Source organism: Orbicella faveolata, unplaced genomic scaffold (genome assembly GCF_042242905.1).
Source record: "Orbicella faveolata isolate gen_17 unplaced genomic scaffold, um_ofav_v1 contig_13, whole genome shotgun sequence".
NCBI lineage: Eukaryota > Metazoa > Cnidaria > Anthozoa > Scleractinia > Merulinidae > Orbicella > Orbicella faveolata.
The window spans coordinates 30,156,518-30,176,651 of NW_028301540.1; the positions used below are offsets into that span (position 1 = coordinate 30,156,518).

General features: G+C 39.7%; 3 protein-coding genes and 4 non-coding genes across 7 annotated transcripts; 4 read left to right on the forward strand and 3 right to left on the reverse strand.

The window, feature by feature from the left end:
- The first annotated feature begins 1,496 nt into the window (after nt 1-1,496).
- Nucleotides 1,497-3,240, forward strand: LOC110054361 (uncharacterized). Its single transcript, XM_020760746.2, has 2 exons — nt 1,497-2,171; nt 2,486-3,240. Exons 1-2 carry the CDS (start codon nt 1,802-1,804, stop codon nt 2,557-2,559), a joined length of 444 nt encoding a protein of 147 aa, XP_020616405.2. The 5' UTR covers nt 1,497-1,801; the 3' UTR covers nt 2,560-3,240.
- A 3,716-nt stretch (nt 3,241-6,956) lies between these two features.
- On the forward strand, nt 6,957-9,111 carry LOC110054249 (transcription factor Atoh7-like). Its single transcript, XM_020760613.2, has 3 exons — nt 6,957-7,024; nt 7,422-7,971; nt 8,492-9,111. Exons 2-3 carry the CDS (start codon nt 7,584-7,586, stop codon nt 8,542-8,544), a joined length of 441 nt encoding a protein of 146 aa, XP_020616272.1. The 5' UTR covers nt 6,957-7,024; nt 7,422-7,583; the 3' UTR covers nt 8,545-9,111.
- A 4,814-nt stretch (nt 9,112-13,925) lies between these two features.
- On the forward strand, nt 13,926-13,996 carry Trnag-gcc (transfer RNA glycine (anticodon GCC)). The gene has a single exon. It is a non-coding gene; the product is annotated as a tRNA-Gly (tRNA).
- Nucleotides 13,997-14,614: 618 nt separating this feature from the next.
- Trnac-gca (transfer RNA cysteine (anticodon GCA)) lies at nt 14,615-14,686 on the reverse strand. Its single transcript has one exon. It is a non-coding gene; the product is annotated as a tRNA-Cys (tRNA).
- Nucleotides 14,687-15,888: 1,202 nt separating this feature from the next.
- On the forward strand, nt 15,889-15,959 carry Trnag-gcc (transfer RNA glycine (anticodon GCC)). Its single transcript has one exon. It is a non-coding gene; the product is annotated as a tRNA-Gly (tRNA).
- Nucleotides 15,960-16,147: 188 nt separating this feature from the next.
- On the reverse strand, nt 16,148-19,952 carry LOC110054401 (DBH-like monooxygenase protein 2 homolog). Its single transcript, XM_020760789.2, has 3 exons — nt 19,648-19,952; nt 18,809-18,955; nt 16,148-18,056 (listed from the first exon to the last, which is right to left on the reverse strand). Exons 1-3 carry the CDS (start codon nt 19,912-19,914, stop codon nt 17,721-17,723), a joined length of 750 nt encoding a protein of 249 aa, XP_020616448.2. The 5' UTR covers nt 19,915-19,952; the 3' UTR covers nt 16,148-17,720.
- Nucleotides 16,612-16,683, reverse strand: Trnac-gca (transfer RNA cysteine (anticodon GCA)). The gene has a single exon. It is a non-coding gene; the product is annotated as a tRNA-Cys (tRNA).
- Nucleotides 19,953-20,134: the final 182 nt, after the last annotated feature.

Sequence of the window (20,134 nt, forward strand, 5' to 3'; positions counted from 1 at the left end):
TACCCGGGTTGGTGAGGCTGATAAGGCCTCTAGTAATAGAATATCCTAATTTACCGAGAAATGAATAGTGGACAAGTAAAATTCAGATTAAAGAGGAGGAAAAAAGAGAAAATAGACTAAATTACAAGATATAACCATAGTAGTGATTTTAACCTATAGAAAAATAATTTACAAACTAAAACCTAAGGTTGCGGACAGCTTTGTAAAACGGTGACATTGTGTTCAAGGATCTTAAGGTGTCAGAAATGTTATTCCAAGTAACGGCCACTGAGTATTTCACTGATTTTAAGCAAACACGATTACTATTAGGTTTATGTACTTGAAGCTTGTTAATCCTTCTCAGGTGATCCTGGACCTTCCTTCGGTCTAGCTGTTGACGGTAGAGCCAGGATAACACTACATTTGCTCCTTGAAGACATGCCAGGGCCTTAGAAGTCGGTATCTTGCTAAAACAATTTACACCAGTTTGAAAAGGCAGGTCTATTCACTCAAGATAAGTTAGGGGGGGGGGGGGGACTTCATGTTTGGTTCGAGATAGCGCGCCAGAGTTCGAAAATAGCCGCGAATGCTGGAGACTGCATAGCGACCATGACAGAGAGTTACCACAAAAAAAAAAGAGAGAAATAATAAAATTACAGAAAGCGGGTTTTTGTTTGAGATAGTAAGAAGCTTAGATAAACCACTTGAAGATAACGGACTTGGAGACCGGACGCGACGATAATGGTAATTCGTTTTATACTCTAGATCCTATGTATTCCATGGACCAGCTCCTTGACTTTTGAGAGAACTTTCTATGCGTCTTAGCAGACCAGTCCATTGCATGTTCAAAGGAAAAGCTAGTACATGCTGACTGTTTGCAGCATGCCTTTCCTCTAAGAGTCCGACAAGCATTTTATCCCTGTTGAGAAGCAGTATCGACTGTTAATTTGGAATTATTAATATTGTGAGATTTATTCTAGCTAAGCTTGAACAATAGCTCATTCAACTGAATACCGCGTTAAATCCAGTCGAGATGAACAGGAACGAAATCCAGACTTCGGTGGTGTGATCACGTACCCCAATCTCTTCTCCCTAATCCCTGCCCACCTAGTTCCCCTTTGCCCTAAATTAATGAAAATTATTAGAAATATTAAAACGATAAAACACACGTTTGTGATGTTATTACGTCTACAAATTAGTGGAATTAAAACAATATTCTGAAACGGGCTGGCATCGTGCTCCAAGCTCAAGATGAAAATTCAGCCTTGTTCCTATAGAAACAAGAGAGCTCGAAACTTCTGACGCAGGAGCAATTAGATTACGTCAGTGTCGTTACACACCACAGTTTATTTTCGAGTAACTCTCTGGATTAGCTGCTGATAGAAGGTCACTAAGTGTCACTTCCGTGACACCCAGCTACAAGGAACATATCAAGTATCGCGGACGCAATCTTGTGAACGTTGCTGACCCCTTGAGGTATGTTTGCTTAGATTACGAATTGAGGGAGTAGATTTTTATCAAGGCTGCATGACTGCACGACTTCAAGTCGCCCACTAAGTTTCGATTGATGCTCAAAATGGGCAGATTCAATAGCTGGGTTATTTTCTCTTTTCGAAAGCGCAATTTCAATTATTAGATAATAATATCATCGAGCCGCAGTCAAGAAGGCTCCAGCTATGACGTCTGTGACACGGTGGTTAATAGCTTAAAAATGCCTTCCCGGCGATAGTGATCAACAATCTGGCTGCTGAAGCGCTGTCTTCGTTTTAAAAGAAAACAGATACTTTAAAGCAAATTACATGTACGTTGCACGGGCAACAACATGGACAGCGAAGTAGCAGAGGATGAGACTCCAAGAACAACGACTGCAAAGAAAAAGACAAAGAGGCGTGGTCGCAGGTTGACTGGTCTCAGCAAGCAGCGAAGAATTGCAAATACACGGGAGAGGAATCGTGTCCATGTGATCAACGAGAGTATAGATCGCTTGAGAGATCTCATTCCGCTATTTCCGAACGAGAGAAGACCGTCCAAGACGGATACAATCCGGCTCGCAGCTCTTTATATTTCGCATATGACAGAGCTCTTAGCCATAGAAAACCCTGATCATCATCAAATGGTGGTACGCGAAAGCTTGGATGAGGACATGTCAGTAACTTCTTTGGAGTTCGACCCGTTCGACGTCGAAACGGGAGGTAACGTAATTATGTGACTTATTTTTTTGTCGTGAACGTTTGACATGCGATCATTTAGAGTGAAACCTCTCGTTTAAGAAACAACAAATAGGTAACAATAATTACAGGACCTTTATGGCAAAATTATAATTGTTTGCAAAGCGTTATTTACGAGAAGAATTTGCTCCATGAAGGAAACACTACACCTTTTATAATTAAAATATATCTCACTTGCTCAACTCTTAAGCAATTTAACCAGAGTGAGATAAGCCTTTTTGATATCGAAGATAATTAGAAACTGAGGTTGTTTGCTCTCTTTGTTTAATTTGTCACAGAACTGGCAGTTTTCTTTTGGAAAGAGGACGAACTAAGTGGCAGCGCTGGCAGCGAGCTATCACCAGTATTTTAAAACATTGAAAGTTCAAAATGTAACCAGAGTATCAAGTGTACATTAGTAGAAAAACTGGATGGCCTAATGTTTCTTGAGTGCTTGGAATGTACCATCCAGTGATCTGTGAAAAATATCAACGTTATCAAATACCTCGTCATTTTGAAGTCGTTACTGTTTATCACGCAACCTGTTGACGTTTTCTTCCACCCCTGAGGTCTCAATATTAGGACATAGCTTACTTATTTCCACTTACTTTCTCTCAAACCTGAAGTTGTTTTACATATTAGCGTGCAAGTAATTAAATTATCCGACGAGAGTAGTGTTGAGCTTTTTTAAAATAACTATTGACTGTTTTAATAAATGATATCCATCTTACTCAAACAAGTTATCATAAAAACAAGCTTCGCGCGTGGGAAAGTGAAAGCTAAGTAAACAGTATAAAGTAAACTAAGTCGTCTATATTTACCAACTTCTACGTGTTCGAGATAAACTTATGCTGCCGCATGGTTCTTAGAGAATACCCGAAGGAATAATGTTTCGATGCGACCAAGCAAGGGGAACCGCACCATGAGAAAGTTCACTATATCAACAGGACTTTTTATGATGATAAACTACGCTTGTATTTTGCAGTTAGCTCCCAAATATAAGCAAAAAGATTGGTAATTTTTTTTCACAAATAAAGTAAAGATTGGACACCAACACCCTTGTCATTTGATTAAGCCCATGTACGAGATAAGCGTGTCTTACTTAACTAACATATCCTAAAATCCGAGTGCCGGATTATTTTATGAGATTCAACTAAATTCCCTACCATCGAGCGCATGGCGGGGGTCAATTCATTCTATGATTTACGGCAGTGCTATGTTTTTGTAAAAATTTGTATCTTTCTTAATTTCTCAGGTGTACTCGAACTGATGGAGTTTTCATTTTGAAAGTCGATTGGGTTTTCTGGTTAATTGCATCACTTGAAAACTGAACACGTTTAGAAACTGTTTGCAATTCAAAAACCTCCCGTGCAGACGGGTTCAAAATAACGTGGGCGGTTGTCAGTTTACGTATCGGCTGTAAACATTTACTTCCCACAGTTATTTCCTATAATGAAGGCACCAAAATTACATTATTATCATCATAAAGTAAAAAATCTCCAAAAGTCTAAAACCACAGAACTTGACAGGATTCAAATAATGGTTCTTTGGACATTTTCTCCTTGAATTTGGCTCCGTCTCGCGTTCGATGGCATTCACCGATTTACCTGACCCCGCTGTCGCTGCACATAACTTGGATCCTGTTGGATGCAGCTATGTTTGATTGCCCTTAGTGGATTTTACTCGATCGTGGGGCTAAGTGTTTGGGGATGGGCTAAATATTGGTGTTGTTAGCAGTTTGTCAGCATTGCTATTCGGCACTTAACTAAGATTAAGCAAAACAGTATCGATGCCCCACTTTAAGCGATTAAAAAACAACGAAGACAGAAAAGGACAACAACTTGATATCAGAAGGCCTCCTCGTTTGCTATCTACTGTATACTGTGAATCTGCCCGTTAACATGGACTTAAAAGAATCCTTGACTTATTCAGTTTCCCGTGTTGCACAATCCTCCATAATTACAGCCTGTACGGACAGTTTAACCGGCCCCTGCTCTCGTTTTATTTATTTATTTATCATATAACTGTTTAAACACTACTATCACCCGGATGTGCGTATTAAGCACAACTCCGTGCTGTTCTCTTTGTATCAATTGGTATTCCGGCCGTTGGCCAACATGGTGCAATTCACAGGTAAACCGGCTTGCACTGATTCTTTTCGCCTAAAGAACACGCGTGATTGACTGGATCTTCTCAATCATTATTCTAAGTGTCCATTTAGCGCTGGTCATGGGTACTTTCACACTGATAAGGTACTAACGAAAAGTTTCGAAAGAAGATGCATAAATGTGCTTTCGTGAAAATTTTGCTAATGAGGCTTACTTGTTCACACGTCAGTGATTCTTCATTTAAGTGAAATCAAGGGTTTGCCTGAAGCCCCTAGCCTTGCCGCGTAACTCTGCGTGAATAAGATATATTCCTAGTTGGAGAAAACGAAGAAAAGCAACAACAGAAAGAGGCCATTTTTTCGCGTGTAAACAACACACCGTTTTAGCCAAGCAGTTATTAAACCAAACTGATTCTGTTTATTTTATCGTTTATTTTAAGTTAAAGGGCTTACATCTATCTCAACCCTAGTGTTGGCCTGTTTTAATTAAACGTAAACTGAAACTGTGTGCGATATGCCTTCTGTCGATTTTGCAAAAGATATAAGCATGGTATTTATGATCAGAATAACAAGACTGCACGGGACGGGATATTCTTCATCAGTAAACGTATAACGCTGAAAGGCTACCATCTTCGCTAATTAAACTATTTGTCTCATTTGTAAGATAGCATATTAATTAAAGGTTGCTTCATGGGTTCATTTCCACAGTTTATGTCACTTGCGGTTTCCGAAAATAAAACTTTTACAAACGACCCGTAATTAATTTGGGTAAGGAAGCGGGTACGGAGTTTTTTTATAATATGCAGATAATAGTATGACAGAAAATCGAGTTCTTCATTACGATGGCATAACTCATAATTCATTTCAACTGGCACATGGACATAACAAGACGCCAACATGTTGGAAACTGAATTAGGGGTTACCTTGCTGCTTTTTTTTTTTTTATTATTTCTTCCATCTTTACTTCCAAGCTGGATCATTCAAATCCTGCCAGTCCAGACATATTGCGTCATCCTTTTTCTAACATAAACCCTTTCAGCGAAAAGATGGGATAAAAAGTGAAACCAGTAAGAACAGAAAGTTCAAATACTACTTACTCACACCTAAGTTTCACTGAAAGACCAAAATTGCGAACAACATTGAATCGATCGCTTGATTTGGATTCAAAGCGTGGACGAAAAATAAAACATTAAGCCGATTAATAAAGCAATCACAAATCACAAACATTAACGCCTCTAATATTTGCCCATGGAATATCGCGGAGTTCAACAAATATTGGACCACACCCAAGGTGACCCGAAATTGCTCCACAGCCTTTTGTTCAGCCGCCGCTCAGCGATTTCTTGGCAAACGTTTCTTATCTGCTGGGGCTTAAATCAAATGCAGAAAGCTTATCGACACATCAACTGGTAAGAAATACAATTTGCGATAAGAGGCAAAAACGTTGGTCAAATTTCGTCCAACGCCAACTCTAGAAATTTATTCCAGCTTCGCTAGCTACGAAGTTTGGGGAGAAATATCCATAAAAAACAAAACAAAACAAAGCAAAACAAAGCAAAAAAAAAAAAAAAAAAGGCGCGTCTTGTTAGAAACAGTAATAAATATGGGAAAGTTTTCCTTTGTGTTTAAAATCCCCCACCTTTCTCTGGAGTATTTTCAACAGATATCTTTTCTCTCGACAAAAGGCAGAACTATCTAATAAAAAGCAAGAGAATTATGAAATACCGTATTTGGTTGCTTGCATGTTCTGGCTACATAACCGCGAGGAATAATGTAAAAATAGCTGTAAATGTTATCAATGTTTTTGTAGGCACCGCAACCTTTACGCATCGAAGCACAATATCGGCGAATCTGGTTTAGGGCAATACTGGCTCCTCGAGTCTGAGTTTCTTGGCTAACAAATAATCTCGCAGAGCGCAGTCTTAATTAAACACACATCTCTGAAGGATCTTTCAGATTAATGATACAGGATATTGTTCATTTCCGAGAGATAAACTCTCGTAAATTAGAACTTTATGGCAAAAGTCAAAATCGTTAATTTGAACACGTGTTAAGCGGAATGTTCAAACAAATGTTTTCATCGTTGGGTTAGAAAATTCCTCTAGTTTCGTTCGTTTGAGGTACACTGATAGCTCTTGCATCTATAGCATTGATAACTTCGCAGTTTGCTAAATAAACACTAGAATTGAAGTCGTTTGGACTGACGAGGGAGCTCGTTGCATTGGGCAACGTAACACGACTAACAAACTGTTACAAACGAGAGTTTTCAAAACTCCATTCAAACATAATTTGTATCATTCCCACTGCAGGTGTGGGCCCGCGCATGAGAAAACTCAAAGCATGATATACTTTCTTTTCAATTTTTTCAGAATTTACCAGACACATAAAACCTCAAGGTTGGTGGCACTGTCCTACAGGAAACCAGTCTTATTTAAATTGACAAAGGAATTTTTCCTAGTCTGAAAATTTTCCCAGATGGAATTTTGCGTGATTGTATAGAGTCCTTTTAGGCCTAGTGTTTTTAATACAAATAAACACGGAAAGCAAAAAAAAACAAAAACAAAAAAACAAACCTCGAAAGGTCAAAAAGTCAGCTGCAAACGTAGTAGCATGTGTGTAACATCAGGCATGATGCTTCGTGACAGTGTCTGATACCAACTACTGATAGAAAGAAATCCTCAGTCTTTCCGATCGAGTTTATAGAAGCGTTGACACAGATGTAGTTGAACATGTAAGTGATTCCAAACCTAGCGCCAAAAGCTTGGGATATCGTTGTCCTTGAACAGCACGTTCAAGGGTATTGTCATAAGCTACCGATAATCACAAATCATAAAGTGTTTTTTAATTATTACTGCGGAGGAGTTTAAGCTCCGATCCCACACAAGGCACGACTCAAATGGTACATATTCTCATTTGAAATGACAAGGAGAAAGGGCCTAGATGACTCCAACGATATCTGCAGAAAGTATCACAGGAAAACTAAGTCGTTGTTCTGCGTGGCGTTTTAGGGAATGGGGGGCAAGAAAAGGGTTGTAGCACGAAATGCACGCACGTTACATCGTGGAGCACGAAAGGAGCGTTATCTTGGCTAATATCATGTGTTTATGTTTCTGGACTTTATATAATAGTGTCAAATGAGTTCCGTTTTGATGTCTACTCAAAATGGAAACCCAGCTGACAAGCCAAGCCCTGGAATGCTGCGATAAGTAGCTCGTTTAGCGATACTGTACCCACGCCTCAGTTAAAACACACATCACTTGTGTGTGCAGCTCATTACACAGCAGCCAGCCATGGAGTCCACAATAACAGCAAAGCCTTGTAGCAACCAAGGGAAAAAGAAACCTAGGAGGCGAGGACCTCGCTTGACTGGAGTCAGCCGGCAGAGGAGAATGGCCAATGCACGTGAGAGATGCCGGGTGCAAACTCTCAACGCGCACATTGAGAGACTCCGTGATTTAATTCCACTTTTTCCTGGAGAGAAGAAGCCCTCGAAAACAGAGACCATCCGATTGGCTGCTGTGTACATCTCCTGCCTGACAGATATTCTGGAGACGACGCCTGAAGGTCTGGAGAGAATCGCTACCGAGGAGCTTATTCCAACTTTCCCAAGCCTTGACGACAATTTGAGTCTTGCAGGTCTTCCAAAGTTATTGTTTGAACCATTCTCTGACAATGAAGGTATACACCTTGATTTTTTCACTCACTCCATTATTGTGGGACGGGGATCAGTGTCATCAGTTCAGGTTTCTGGGAGGTCTGGTAATCTTACATATCTCATCCTTTATTTTAAAATTATTTCAGTGGAAGGGAAATTTCAGCTCCTGCTTCGTAATTTTCACCACAAATATTCCATGAACAGTGAGGAAGGGAATTTTTAAGATGTGTAGAAAGATAACCGTTGTCGTCTTGAAACATGTTTACAAATAATAATTCTACCCTTTCATTGTTAATGTAAACATCCAAGATTATCCAGTTAATCGCTTCCTTCCTTGGTCGCCTCGCATTATCTGCTGTCTGAAATCATCTACGCACTGCATGAACGTAAAACTTTTCGACTGAATTTTGCCTGTAAAGAGGCTTGAATCGAGCGCGCAATCTCTTATCACGGAGGCCTCAAGAGAAAATCCGTAAAAGCTGCATTTGTTTGTTTTTGCTTCATGTTTTTATTGATGTATCATTTTTCCGCCCTTTTTTTTAGACAACTTGTTGGACCTGGACCTCGGGGAATACATTTGGGAGGATTACGAGTAGCGTGCCCTTACCTCTCCAAGATACACGAACTGCAGGACAGTTGTATTTCAAATCTTTCATCCACATATGACAAGCCACTTATCGGTGAAATTATCACCTATTCTATCAAGTACAAAGCACGGGGGACTATCCTCGGAATGTGAACATATTGCACACAATGGTTGTCGGTGCTGGGCCAACTGATGAGGCAACTAGTTTCAATGATTCGTCCATCGGGTTCAAACACAGATTTAGACAAAAAGGAAGCTATCCAAGGCAACTTTTGATTTTTTAAGCCACGAAGGCCTCATGTATCGAATCGTTTTTAATCGTTAACGTCATATAAGGACGGATATACTCGTGTACATTTATCACAGACCTTTCTAAGATACAACGTTCGTGAAATACGATTTTGAATTCTTAACGGTTGAGTTATTGAGGATTTTATTGTCAGCAAAATACTACAATTTCATTACACTTATACATTCGTGAAGAAAAAAGTGTCTATTTGTTTGATTATACAAACACAAATTGAATACTTTGTTAAAATGTTATATTAAATAAACAACTGATAAAATGTTTAGAGAATATATTTGCATTCATTGGTGGAGAGTGATATGTTATCGTGGTTATAAAAGGGCAGTAAGCGCTAGCGCGATAGTCTTATCATAACAAATACCTAACGGCGTTCCTGGTCTAACGCCCTAATGACCCGCACCAGGATCCTTCACGTACGATACTCTTGGAAGTTGGCACAATTTGAAAAGAATTTCTCTTCTGGAGGGCTTCCAACGTCCTGGAACAACTCATCCATAAGATGTTTTTTTTTTTTTCGTGTAGGTTAATTCCTGCGTGTGCAGTGACATGTTCAATGTTTGCCTTTCTGGCCATGTTCAGACACAATAGTCTGACAACCTATTTTAATGACATGGACTCAGACAAGGTTTTATGTATAGTTCCACGGGAAATTTTACTTCAGCCACGAAATTGTTGTTACTCGAACCGACAAGTGAGAAACATGATTTTTCTGCCACTTTTATAAGGGGGAAGTAACACCGATGGTTTTATTTTATAATTCAGTTATCATAAACTAGAGAAATCGCTCCGAGATATTATAATACCTACATTAGTCGGGTTTGTTTTAAAGGCGCTCTTCAGGGGTTTATTATTTTAAACGTTCTGCACCGCTTTATAACCTATGAGCTGCTGGACAGGGCGTGGTTTTGAGGCAACGCATACAAATCTTTTCGTTTTGGTCTGGCAACTCAATCCAAACATGAGCGTGAAGTCCAGTAGCGTATGGCACACTAACGGACCCCTAACAAAATTAACGACAACAACAATGCTTTATTTACACTCTTTGTTGACACTCTTGGGGAAATGGCTCAAAATTGTGTAGCTTTTCGTTATCTTGTTGTTTCGTGTTCTAGTACAAGGTGAGGTCTAGAGGGAACCTCATTACAAGGTGTGTCCCCCCGGGAAAACACACTACTAAAAATAGAAAGTGGCGCTTTTGTTTCAAGCTCTCTTTGGTCACCACCTACGGTATTATTGCCGCACGAATTTGTTTTCTCGAAAACTTAGGAGGACACTGTGACAACGTCTGTCCTAGATTCTTGTCACCTCTGAAAACGATAGCGCTTGTTCGATTAATTGAAATTTTCACCGGCGTTAACAAAGAGTTTTCCGGTGAGAGACAATCAAAAGAAGGGTTCTTAATGGGCAAAGTTGCATGTACCCACTTACCACACTTAACCAGCATTTCCGGAGCTCATTAGCTTTTGGAAAATCCTTCTGTTTCAACAGTGAACAAGGAGGAATACAATCCAAAGTAAACCAGTGCGTCAAGTTTGAACTCAGCTAGAGGTGAGAGATAAAGGTCATGCTTTGGGGCAGTTGGATTTTCCGATCACTTTGAAACAGGCACTTCCAGAAATTAGAGAGCTACCGTGAAGGCTTTCAAACCAGCCCATTAGAAACGCGCGAAAAGTGTCCAATCAAAATTGTAACATTGACCCACATTTTAGAAAAGAATCAAATGAACGAGTTGTCTGAACTCTGCTACACTGGTGATAAACCAAGACTATCAACTATTGTTCCGAAGGTGATCTCGTTTAATTTTTTTATTTTTTCGTTTGGCCAAAAACCTGCATTGATCCGTTTTATTTGTAAAAATGGAGATAACACAGGGGCACCCAACGACCATTTTCTCTCGAATGCTTTTAAACGCTGTTTTAGGCTATCTGGAGTACTTTTAAAGCTCTGTAGGTTAATTTTAGGTTGTGCTTAAAAAATTTTATCTGTTCGTTTATTCTAGGGGAACTTGGGTATTCTCGAATTTATTAAGGCTTTTTTGTCCGTTCCCCGAAAACCTTAGGTCTTATCGTCTTTCCGAAAGTGATAGCTGACCTTTTTTCGGTACCCAAAACAACATTTTTTTACGATCCGAAAACAACAGACATTAAATTTCTCATATCACGAAAGTTCGAGGTGACAATTCTCTTTAGAAAATCAGAGGGGATTAGAGGCCTTCCGAACAGATAATTTACCGAAACCATCCGTTGGGTACCCCTGATAACAACGAAGATTAATAGGCGGTCTATTTGGCCTGTAACTAATGTCACGCTAACACTACGGTTGCCCTTTTTACCGTCTATCAGTGAAGACAGCAAGCGAAAGAAGCGGTTGAGTTTGTTACTAGCTTTAAGAAATGCTGTTCAACACATGTGCTCGATAACCTTACTGATAACTGCTATTGGAACAATTGATCAAATGGCTTAGCTGTGGCATGGGTGGGGACGGAGAATGAAAAGAATTTCTTTAGGAGATAGTGTAATTCCATTATCTCAAAATGAAAAGTATCGATCTACTAAGCTATCAGGATCCTCATTTACAGTTATTTGTAACGCGTGTTAGCCTGGTAAGAGGATGTTATAAGAGTTAGTTGACGGGAAGAAAACACTTGCTTTGTCAGTCAGTCAGTCAGTCAGTCAGTCAGTCAGTCCATCCGTTAGTGAGTCAGTAAGTCAGGCAGTCCATCAGTCAGTCCGTCATTCAGTCAATCAGTCAGTCAGGCATTTCGTTAGATCGTAACCTTTTTATGAGAATTACGCTGACCAGTGTACTTCGCGAGAAGGGGCTGCATTTGCAAGGCGATTAACTTATTGTTCGCGTTTGGAGTCAAGCCAGTGCTCCCAAATTAAAGACTATCTAATCTACAACATAGCTGGGTGCACAATTTGATCCATCGATAGTTTAATTTGACAACTTTTAACCAACTTTTAAGCCTTCAAAGCCGACTTTACAGCGGCGGTTGCAAGTACCATCCCTCATGTATTCATTACGTGTAGTTGTGCAATGTTTTTCATGAGGACTTAAACTCAGTATAAGCCCAAATATAGGCTTGGCTGGCGTGGTGCATGATCAACACGTCATCAAAACCTAAAAGGCCCATTGGCTGGCCATTGAACTATACTGATGAATCATCGGATGCATCAACCAAGCTATCGTGAGACTCGTAACGGGGAACGAGAAACAGTCTTGTTTTCTTCGATTGGAAATGCTATATGATAGGGGAGTACGGATGGCGTAATGGCGAGAGTGCTCGCCTCCCACCAATGCGATTCCTGCCCGGTGCCATATGTGGGTTGAGTGTGTTGTTGGTTCTCGCCTTGCGCCGAGTGTTTATCTCCGGTTTTCTCCGGTTTTCCTCCCTACACAAAAACCAACATCTCCAAATTCGAATTCGACCAGGATAGAGGACCCGCTCAACCAGTTCAGGCTGATGCAGCTTCCTCTCTAAATATTGCAGTATTAAAATATTGAAATTTATGATCAGTCTCCTACTGTAAAGACGGGACAAGACAGGAGATTGCTGTTCCTGCTGAAAATGTAAATAGTACTGTCTTAATTTAAATAAGAGGCGGAATAAGAGGCGGAAAGCGCCGCTCAAGCCGCTCAAGCCGCTCGAGAAAGTTTTAAATGTCTTAAAGCGTGTGTTATTTCGTTTCAGTGAACTGACGTGAAACGTCGGGCGTTTTAATTAAATTATAGACAACTACAAATTAAATTTTCTCTTGCGGGGCCCACTTGAAAGCTAAATTCGTAATAAATTCTTTTAAACTGTGTTTTAAAAGTTACCGTGCTTCACAGGTATATGAGGTTTTTGGTAACTTTAGTTTTGCCTTTATTGCGCGGCTTTTCAGGGGAAACCGTCTTAAATAAACATAAAGCCGAACAAGCATTCCGCCATCGCTAGAAAATAAATAGAGTGACGTTACTAAGTGACGAAAACGGGAGAACAAGCATTTGTGAGCGTGAAAGCGGAAAAAGAAACTGAACGACCATGTCGGAAAACTTGAACTCGACCATGAATGGAACACAGCCATTAAGCTGCCACAGCAATAATACAGCAGAAAAAATAAGAAAAACCGTCGCTTGCTGCTTGTTTTTTCTTGTTTCGCTGGCTGGAAACATTTTCATCGGAGTAATTGTTTACAAGACAAAACCTTGAGAAAACCCATCAACTTTCTAATCGTTAACATGGCCATGTCTGATCTGCTGTCTCCGATTTTCTTGATTCCTCAGCAGATACAAATTCTCTATATAAAATCCTGGCTGATCGGTGGTCCTCTTGGCCTGGACTTAGGGTTAGGGTTATGTAAACTGGTTTACTTCTTACCAAGCGTTTCCACTACTGTGTCTATTCACTGAGCCTGGTTCTGACAGCAGTGCGGATCGATTTGGAGCTGTGGTATTTTCCCTTCGGTCCCCACTCATCAGTTCAAAGCTGTGTCCGTTCTTCATTCTCGCCACTTAGATCTTCGCGATGGCTTCCTTTTCCCCATATCTCTTCTCCAAACTTGTTGAAGATCCAGGAGGGTTGGCGTGTACGCTGTATTGGAAGGAAGTCTTCGGAGAGTCCTCATCTCTTTATAATCGCCTCGTGTCCGTTGTGATGTTATTCATTTTAATCCCGTTCGTGTTGATAGCCATACTTTACATTATCATCTATATAAAGCTCAGGTCGCAGAAGATTCCAGGCGAGCAATCGTCCAGCGCCAACGCCAAAAATCTGTATCAACGCCTTTAAAGGGACGGCATGTGTTAGACTTCGACTAGTTTCTCTTTTGCTCGAAACTCCGCGGGGAAGGACGCAACAAAGAGATTTTTCAACAGTGTAGGAACTAACTGGACACTTATGTACAGTCGAGAGAGGATCAGTTGACCTGAAACCTATACAGAACGTCTTTGTGTTTGATCCACTGTTCACCAGCTTCAAGAAACTTTGGGCAACGGGTATTTTTCTAAACAATTTTGAACGGCTTGCATCTTGTGCACCTGTTCCCGTTTCCCAGAGCAAAGAATTTAGCTGAAGTAAAATGCCAATAGGTGAGCACGTAGCACTGGTGGTTCAGTGGTAGAATTCTCGCCTGCCACGCGGGAGGCCCGGGTTCGATTCCCGGCCAGTGCAAATTTTTTTTATGCCACTATTTTATTTTCGTTTATAGATAGAAAACATGTACCGTGTTTCTATCGAGTTATGGAAACACGAGTGGAAGTTTGGGAGAACGAGAAATGCTGTGGGAACACGAGCCGCAGGTGAGTGTTTCCACAGCTTTTTCGAGATCTCCCAAACTTTCACGAGTGTTTCTATAACCGCAATAGAAACACGGAGAACATGTTTTCTATTTCTTTTAGAAAACACCGCCACGAAAAAAAGGGAAACAACTTGCTTACTTTGATCATCAAAATGTAAATTATCTTTGCTCGCGCCGTCATTACGTCAACAGCTCATGCTAGTTCTGTGTTTCTATCGAGTTATAGAAACACGATTGTTAACCAATCAGCGCGCGTATTTACTTAGGACCGTTTTCTATAATTGTTAGGATGTTGCCTACTTAAGCTCATGAAGTTGAAAATAGTTTTCCAGTTTAGTGAGGCCTGAGTGTGATAAAAAAGCATATTCTTTTCATGATGTAAAATACAACATCAACAAGTTAAACAGGGTACTGAATCAGGTTGCCGACCCAAGTCAACGGGAACCACTTTTCTAATTTGGCAAAAGCGGGAAAAAATAAACCAAAACTAAAGGGGGCAACCGGGATTGAATCGGTGACCTCTCGATCTGCAGTCGAATGCTCTACCACTGAGCTATACCCCCTTGCTCACACCAAGGCAATGAAGTTTCTATTTTTAACCCGTGAGAGTTAACTGCAGGTAAAACTTGTCAACCGAAAACAATTTTATACCTAAGATTCGCGCGTATTTTTGAGAATTTTTCGATAAAAGTAATTAAGCACTTTCTCCGTCTTTACATAGCCTCAACTAAACACGATAGAGGTTGGGAGAATTCGAGACAGTAATGCAAAGTCGAGACTCAGTCGAGGGTTTGCACAACTTTCGAGAATTCTTCCAGCTTTCCGAGTGTTTAGATGAGGCTATATGAGCACGGTAAAAGTAAACTATTGCTTTCATAAAATATTTCTCAAAAATACGCGCGAATCTTAAACTTCACAATGGTGCTTACATGCTCTCATCTAAACACACTTATCGACCAATGAGAGCGCGCGTAATATTTCATTTATGTGATAAATGCATACACAGCTGACGCAAAGGGCGGGGAAACGTGTGCGAGCGATTCACGACTGGTTTTTGTTTAAATTTCGATTGAATGAAAGGTGGCGCGAGTTTTTTAAGCCAATCAGTAACACAACCAAAAGCAGTGCAAAGGTGAATTACATCGAACTGCTCTAATTACAGTAGCTTACAGTAACTTCAGCTTTGTCTTTTCCTATCTACATATTGGTAGCTTTAAGTTTGTTACCAAACCAGCAGACCTCTCGCCACCAGATACTGTGCTCAGACAAGCACTGGTGATTCAGTGGTAGAATTTTCGCCTGCCACGCTGGAGGCCCGGGTTCGATTCCCGCTTACCGCTTGCCGCTTACTCTTCGATCTATCTTGCTAAAGATTCGTATGCGCACATCTTTTAGAAGAAACTGAAATTTGTTTTTATCGAGCTGTCGTCATCTTATATCCTGCGATTATAGTTTCTTTTTTTCATCGCAAATACTCGAAAAAAGTCATATAAACACATCAGAACAATAGCTAATAATAGTCTATTCTCAACGGTTCCCTTTGAAGATGTATGTTGAAACATCTGAATTGTCAAGTAAAAAGATATTATTTTTGTTTACAACAATGGGGGCGACGATATTGTTACCATTGAAACGAGGAAAGTTGCCCGTGGCAATACCGTAATTTTAAGTCCAAAATTTCGTCACCAAAGTTTCGTCGCGCCTTACTCAACTGAAAATCGCAGTAAAGGAATTTTGTTGAGTAATTATAACAAATAAGCACGAAGCACTGGTGGTTCAGTAGTAGAATTCTCGCCTGCCACGCGGGAGGCCCGGGTTCGATTCCCGGCCAGTGCAAATTTTCTTTATGCCACTATTTTATTTTCGTTTACCATTAACGGGCAATCGCTTATCAATCAATCATTTATTTACACACGTATCGTCTAGTGAACTAAAAGTTCGTTCAAAACACGTACGTTCAGATAAAAAACGATTATTCAAAAAACGGCATTGTTCATTATTCCATCTTGACTAGTAAAGTAAAGTAAAGTAAAGTAAAGCAGTTTATTAAAACTCTCTTGCAGTAAAACAACTGAATTAACGAGTACATTTTACAATCTTGAATTATCTAAAGTACAGTAAGCTTTTCCAACTCACGATGAAAGTTAGTTTTCACAAACCGAAATTTTGGGTCACATTAGTATTAGAAATAAAACATTCCCAGCTGCTTGATCAGTCTCACATCTTATCAAATTTTGTTCATTAAGACTTCGATTGTGCTTGGCTTTATAGGTGTTTGGTTTTTTCTACTTATAATTAAGCTCATGAAGTTGAAAAGGACTTTGTAGTTCAGTAAAGCCTAAGTGTGATAAAAGAGCATGTTCTTTTTATGAAGCAAAATACAACATCAACAAGTAAAACAAGGTACTGAATCAGTTTGCCGACCCCAGTCGACGGGAACAATTTTTCTAATTTGGCAAAAGCCGGGAGAAAAATAAAGCAAAACTATAGGGAGCAACCGGGATTGAACCGGTGACCTCTCGATCTGCAGTCGAATGCTCTACCACTGAGCTATGCCCCCTTGCTTACAACAAGACATTGAAGATAATGAAGTTTCTATTCTTAACCCGTAAGAGTTAACTGCACGTAAAACTTGTCGACCGAAAACAGTTTTATATTTAAGATTCGCGCGTATTTTTGAGAAATATTTTATAAAAGAAATATGGCACTTTCTCCGTCTTTACTTATCCTCAACTAAACACGAGGGAGGTTTTTGAGAATTCGAGACAGTTATGCAAAGCCGAGACTCAGTCGAAGGTTTGTCCAACTTTCGAGAATTCCACCAGCCTTCCGAGTGTTTAGACAAGGCCATGTGAACACGGAAAAGTAATCTCTCGCTTTCATAAAATATTTCTCAAAAATATACGCGCGAATCTTAAACGTCACAATTGTGTTTACGTTCTCTTATCTAAACACACCTATCGACCAATGAGAGCGTGCGTAGTATTTTGGTTATTCTATAAATGCGTATGTAGCTGACGCAAAGCGCGGGAAACTTGTGTGAACCAGTCACGATTGGTTTTGGTTTTACTTCTGATTGGATGAAAAAGTGGCGCGAGTTTCTTAAGCAAATCGCTTAGCGACCCTTAACATAGTAAGTAGATAGTGATGCAACCCAAAGCACTGCAAATGTACATTACATCGACACTCAAAACAACTTAACTGCTATAATTGCTGTAACTTCAGATAGGTCTTTTCCTATATATATCTACGTATTAGTAGTTTCAGGTTTGTTACCAAACCAATAGTTCCCTTGTCACAAGTAATCGTGTTCAGACATGCACTGGTGGTTCAGTGGTAGAATTCTCGCCTGCCACGCGGGAGGCCCGGGTTCGATTCAACTTGTCGGCCTTTGACGTCATTTGCAGCAAAGCGCATGAAATTGCAGGCAACTAGGTTGCTACCATTGGAAAAGAGGGAAGTTGCCCGTGGCAACACAGTAATTTTAAGTCCATAATTTCGTCACCAAAGCTCCGTCGCGCCTTACTCAAATGAAAATCGCAGTAAAGGAGTTTTGTTGAGCAATTATAACAAATTGAGCCACATTGAAAATTTAAATTACGCGGAGAAAAAAATAGATGTTGAAGCTGTGAAAATAAGATTACACGATGAAAACACGAGAGTTAGGACAACAGATGCACAAGCATTTGAAGATGAGGATCTCTGATCAGGATCGCCAACGATGTTGTTGGCCGACGAACTCGCTCTCGTTAACGCCTGGTTAATTTCAGTGGTAATGCTATTTTCTGTAACTCCACCGGTCGGTTTCATAAGTTTACCAGGGTCTGCTGGGATCAACGTGACTGGCTTGGAACCTTGCTTTTCATGTTCTGTCTTGTAAGGCGATGGATAGTCCAGACTGTGGTATGCGTACACCAGAAGCATTGGTCCTGGCTGAGACAAAACCAAAATAAGGATTTCATTTCATTTCCTTAGCAACCGTTAACTTAGAGAACCATCTATCAGAGATTTTACGCAGTTTCGCGGTTAAGAGAACATCCTCTCACTTATTGTCTATATTGCTTTAAGTTCGAAGCTAACTATAATTGGAAGGACGTAAGAACAAACAGTACACTTGGTGCTATAAAGAACAATAATCGTCATAAGATGATACGATTGGATTGAATAAGACCTGAGATGTTTTCTTCTTTCTTCGACCTGTCGGGTGTGCAGCACTTAGAGAAACTAGGAGGGGGGCTACAGTAAGTCGTAAGCAGGTCATGAAAATGATCACATCTCCTTTTTTTTCTTAATTTTGTCTACGTCGTTGGCTATTTCCGACTTCGACTGAATTGATCGGTTTCCGGCTCAATAAAAATGTACCGCAAACTTCCGAAAGTAACGACCCTCGTTACGGATTCTGAAGTACAAATTGACATTTCACGACGCTTGGTTGCATAAGCAATACCTTTCCTTGTTGTAGAGTGCATTAAATGAAGTTACCATACGTAACTTTCACCTGATTTTTGATTCCAAAAAAATATATTATTGAGCCTTGGTCTTACTATTTCCGAGGAGGAGGGGGGAGTATGAAGGGCCCATGGCACTATTTGACCTTAACCATATTCCACTATTGGCTCTGAAATCAATCAATGCACTTGCCACATTAGAAATTCGGGATGATTTTTTTAAGCGTGTAATTTTACCTTGATTTCAATGTCCTTTTTATCTCCAGTATCTCTTTTTCTGAAGAATTCAAGGAAGCTTTTGCCATTGCTTTCATTGAAGCCAGTTAAAGTATAATCCTGAGACAGGTCAGCAAGTGGCTCTTGGTATCCACTAGTGAACCGATCCTGATAAAGGTAGAAAATAGTAAAAGATATTAGCTATTACTGAAGAATTTGATGAAATTCATTGTTTTTTTTAGTTTTATTTTAGTTTTTAATGATATTTTGGAACGCGAATTTGATCATTTAAATGAAATTTACGCTATACAAATTTAAATTATTGTTAATATAAACGATAGTAAAGCTGAGAGCGAACAGGAAACGAATACGCTAAATATAAAATATAATATAAAATTTGATATTTTCGTAATTCAGTTTCAGTTTAGCCTTTTTTAATGGATAAAACTTGCTTTTTTATTGAAAAGATGGGCTAGGGAATATGGTTACAGGTTAAAGGAAGGATTGAGGCACAAATTGTTAAAACTGTTATTCATCATTAATAAAATCCACTTCGTCAATCTAAGATGGGTAAAATTTGAACAACTCCGAAATAATTTTACCTCTGAACATTACTAAATTTGACAACAAACCGTCAGTTAATGAACCGAGAGCGGGCCGGAATCTTTGAGTTGAATCACGGTTGGCGAAAAGCTACGCTGCCGGTAACCCACAAATTTCATGCGTCAATGAATATTTCTTGTCCATATAAAAAATGCTGAATATCGTATTAATGTAATTACTGAACTGCACCAATGGTAATTTGTGCGTATGACAATAAAAACACTGGTATTAAATCCAGTCAATTGCTAGCAACTAACCGTGAGCGACTCTTTCCCACTTTGAATCTTCCCAACAATTACATCGTAGTTCTGCATTCGGTGAATTTTGTGTGCAAACCCGAATCCAATCCAACCAAGCGTGGAAACTTCCAAAGCAAAGTTGATTATATCGGAACTTTCATTGTACGTCCAACACACTTTAAATGCCTTTTCTTGATCGAGATGAACACAATTCTGGTATTCGTTTTGAAGAGCCGCGAGACATGTGTACAGTGCTACCACGACGAAAAAGAAAATCCGAAACATCCTTGGTCGAGAAACATCTAAAGTTAAATGCAACACGGAATTAAGGATTAAGCTTTGCTTAAAAATGTATATTGACCGTCAAAATCGATATCGATCGATATCGGCTTAATCTTTATTTGCGACCATTGGAGCGAATTTAAGAGTTGTTGCCATAGTTTTTGAGAGATTCTATGACTTTTGTGCATTTGAATTGTCCTAAAATCGACTATATTGCAATAAT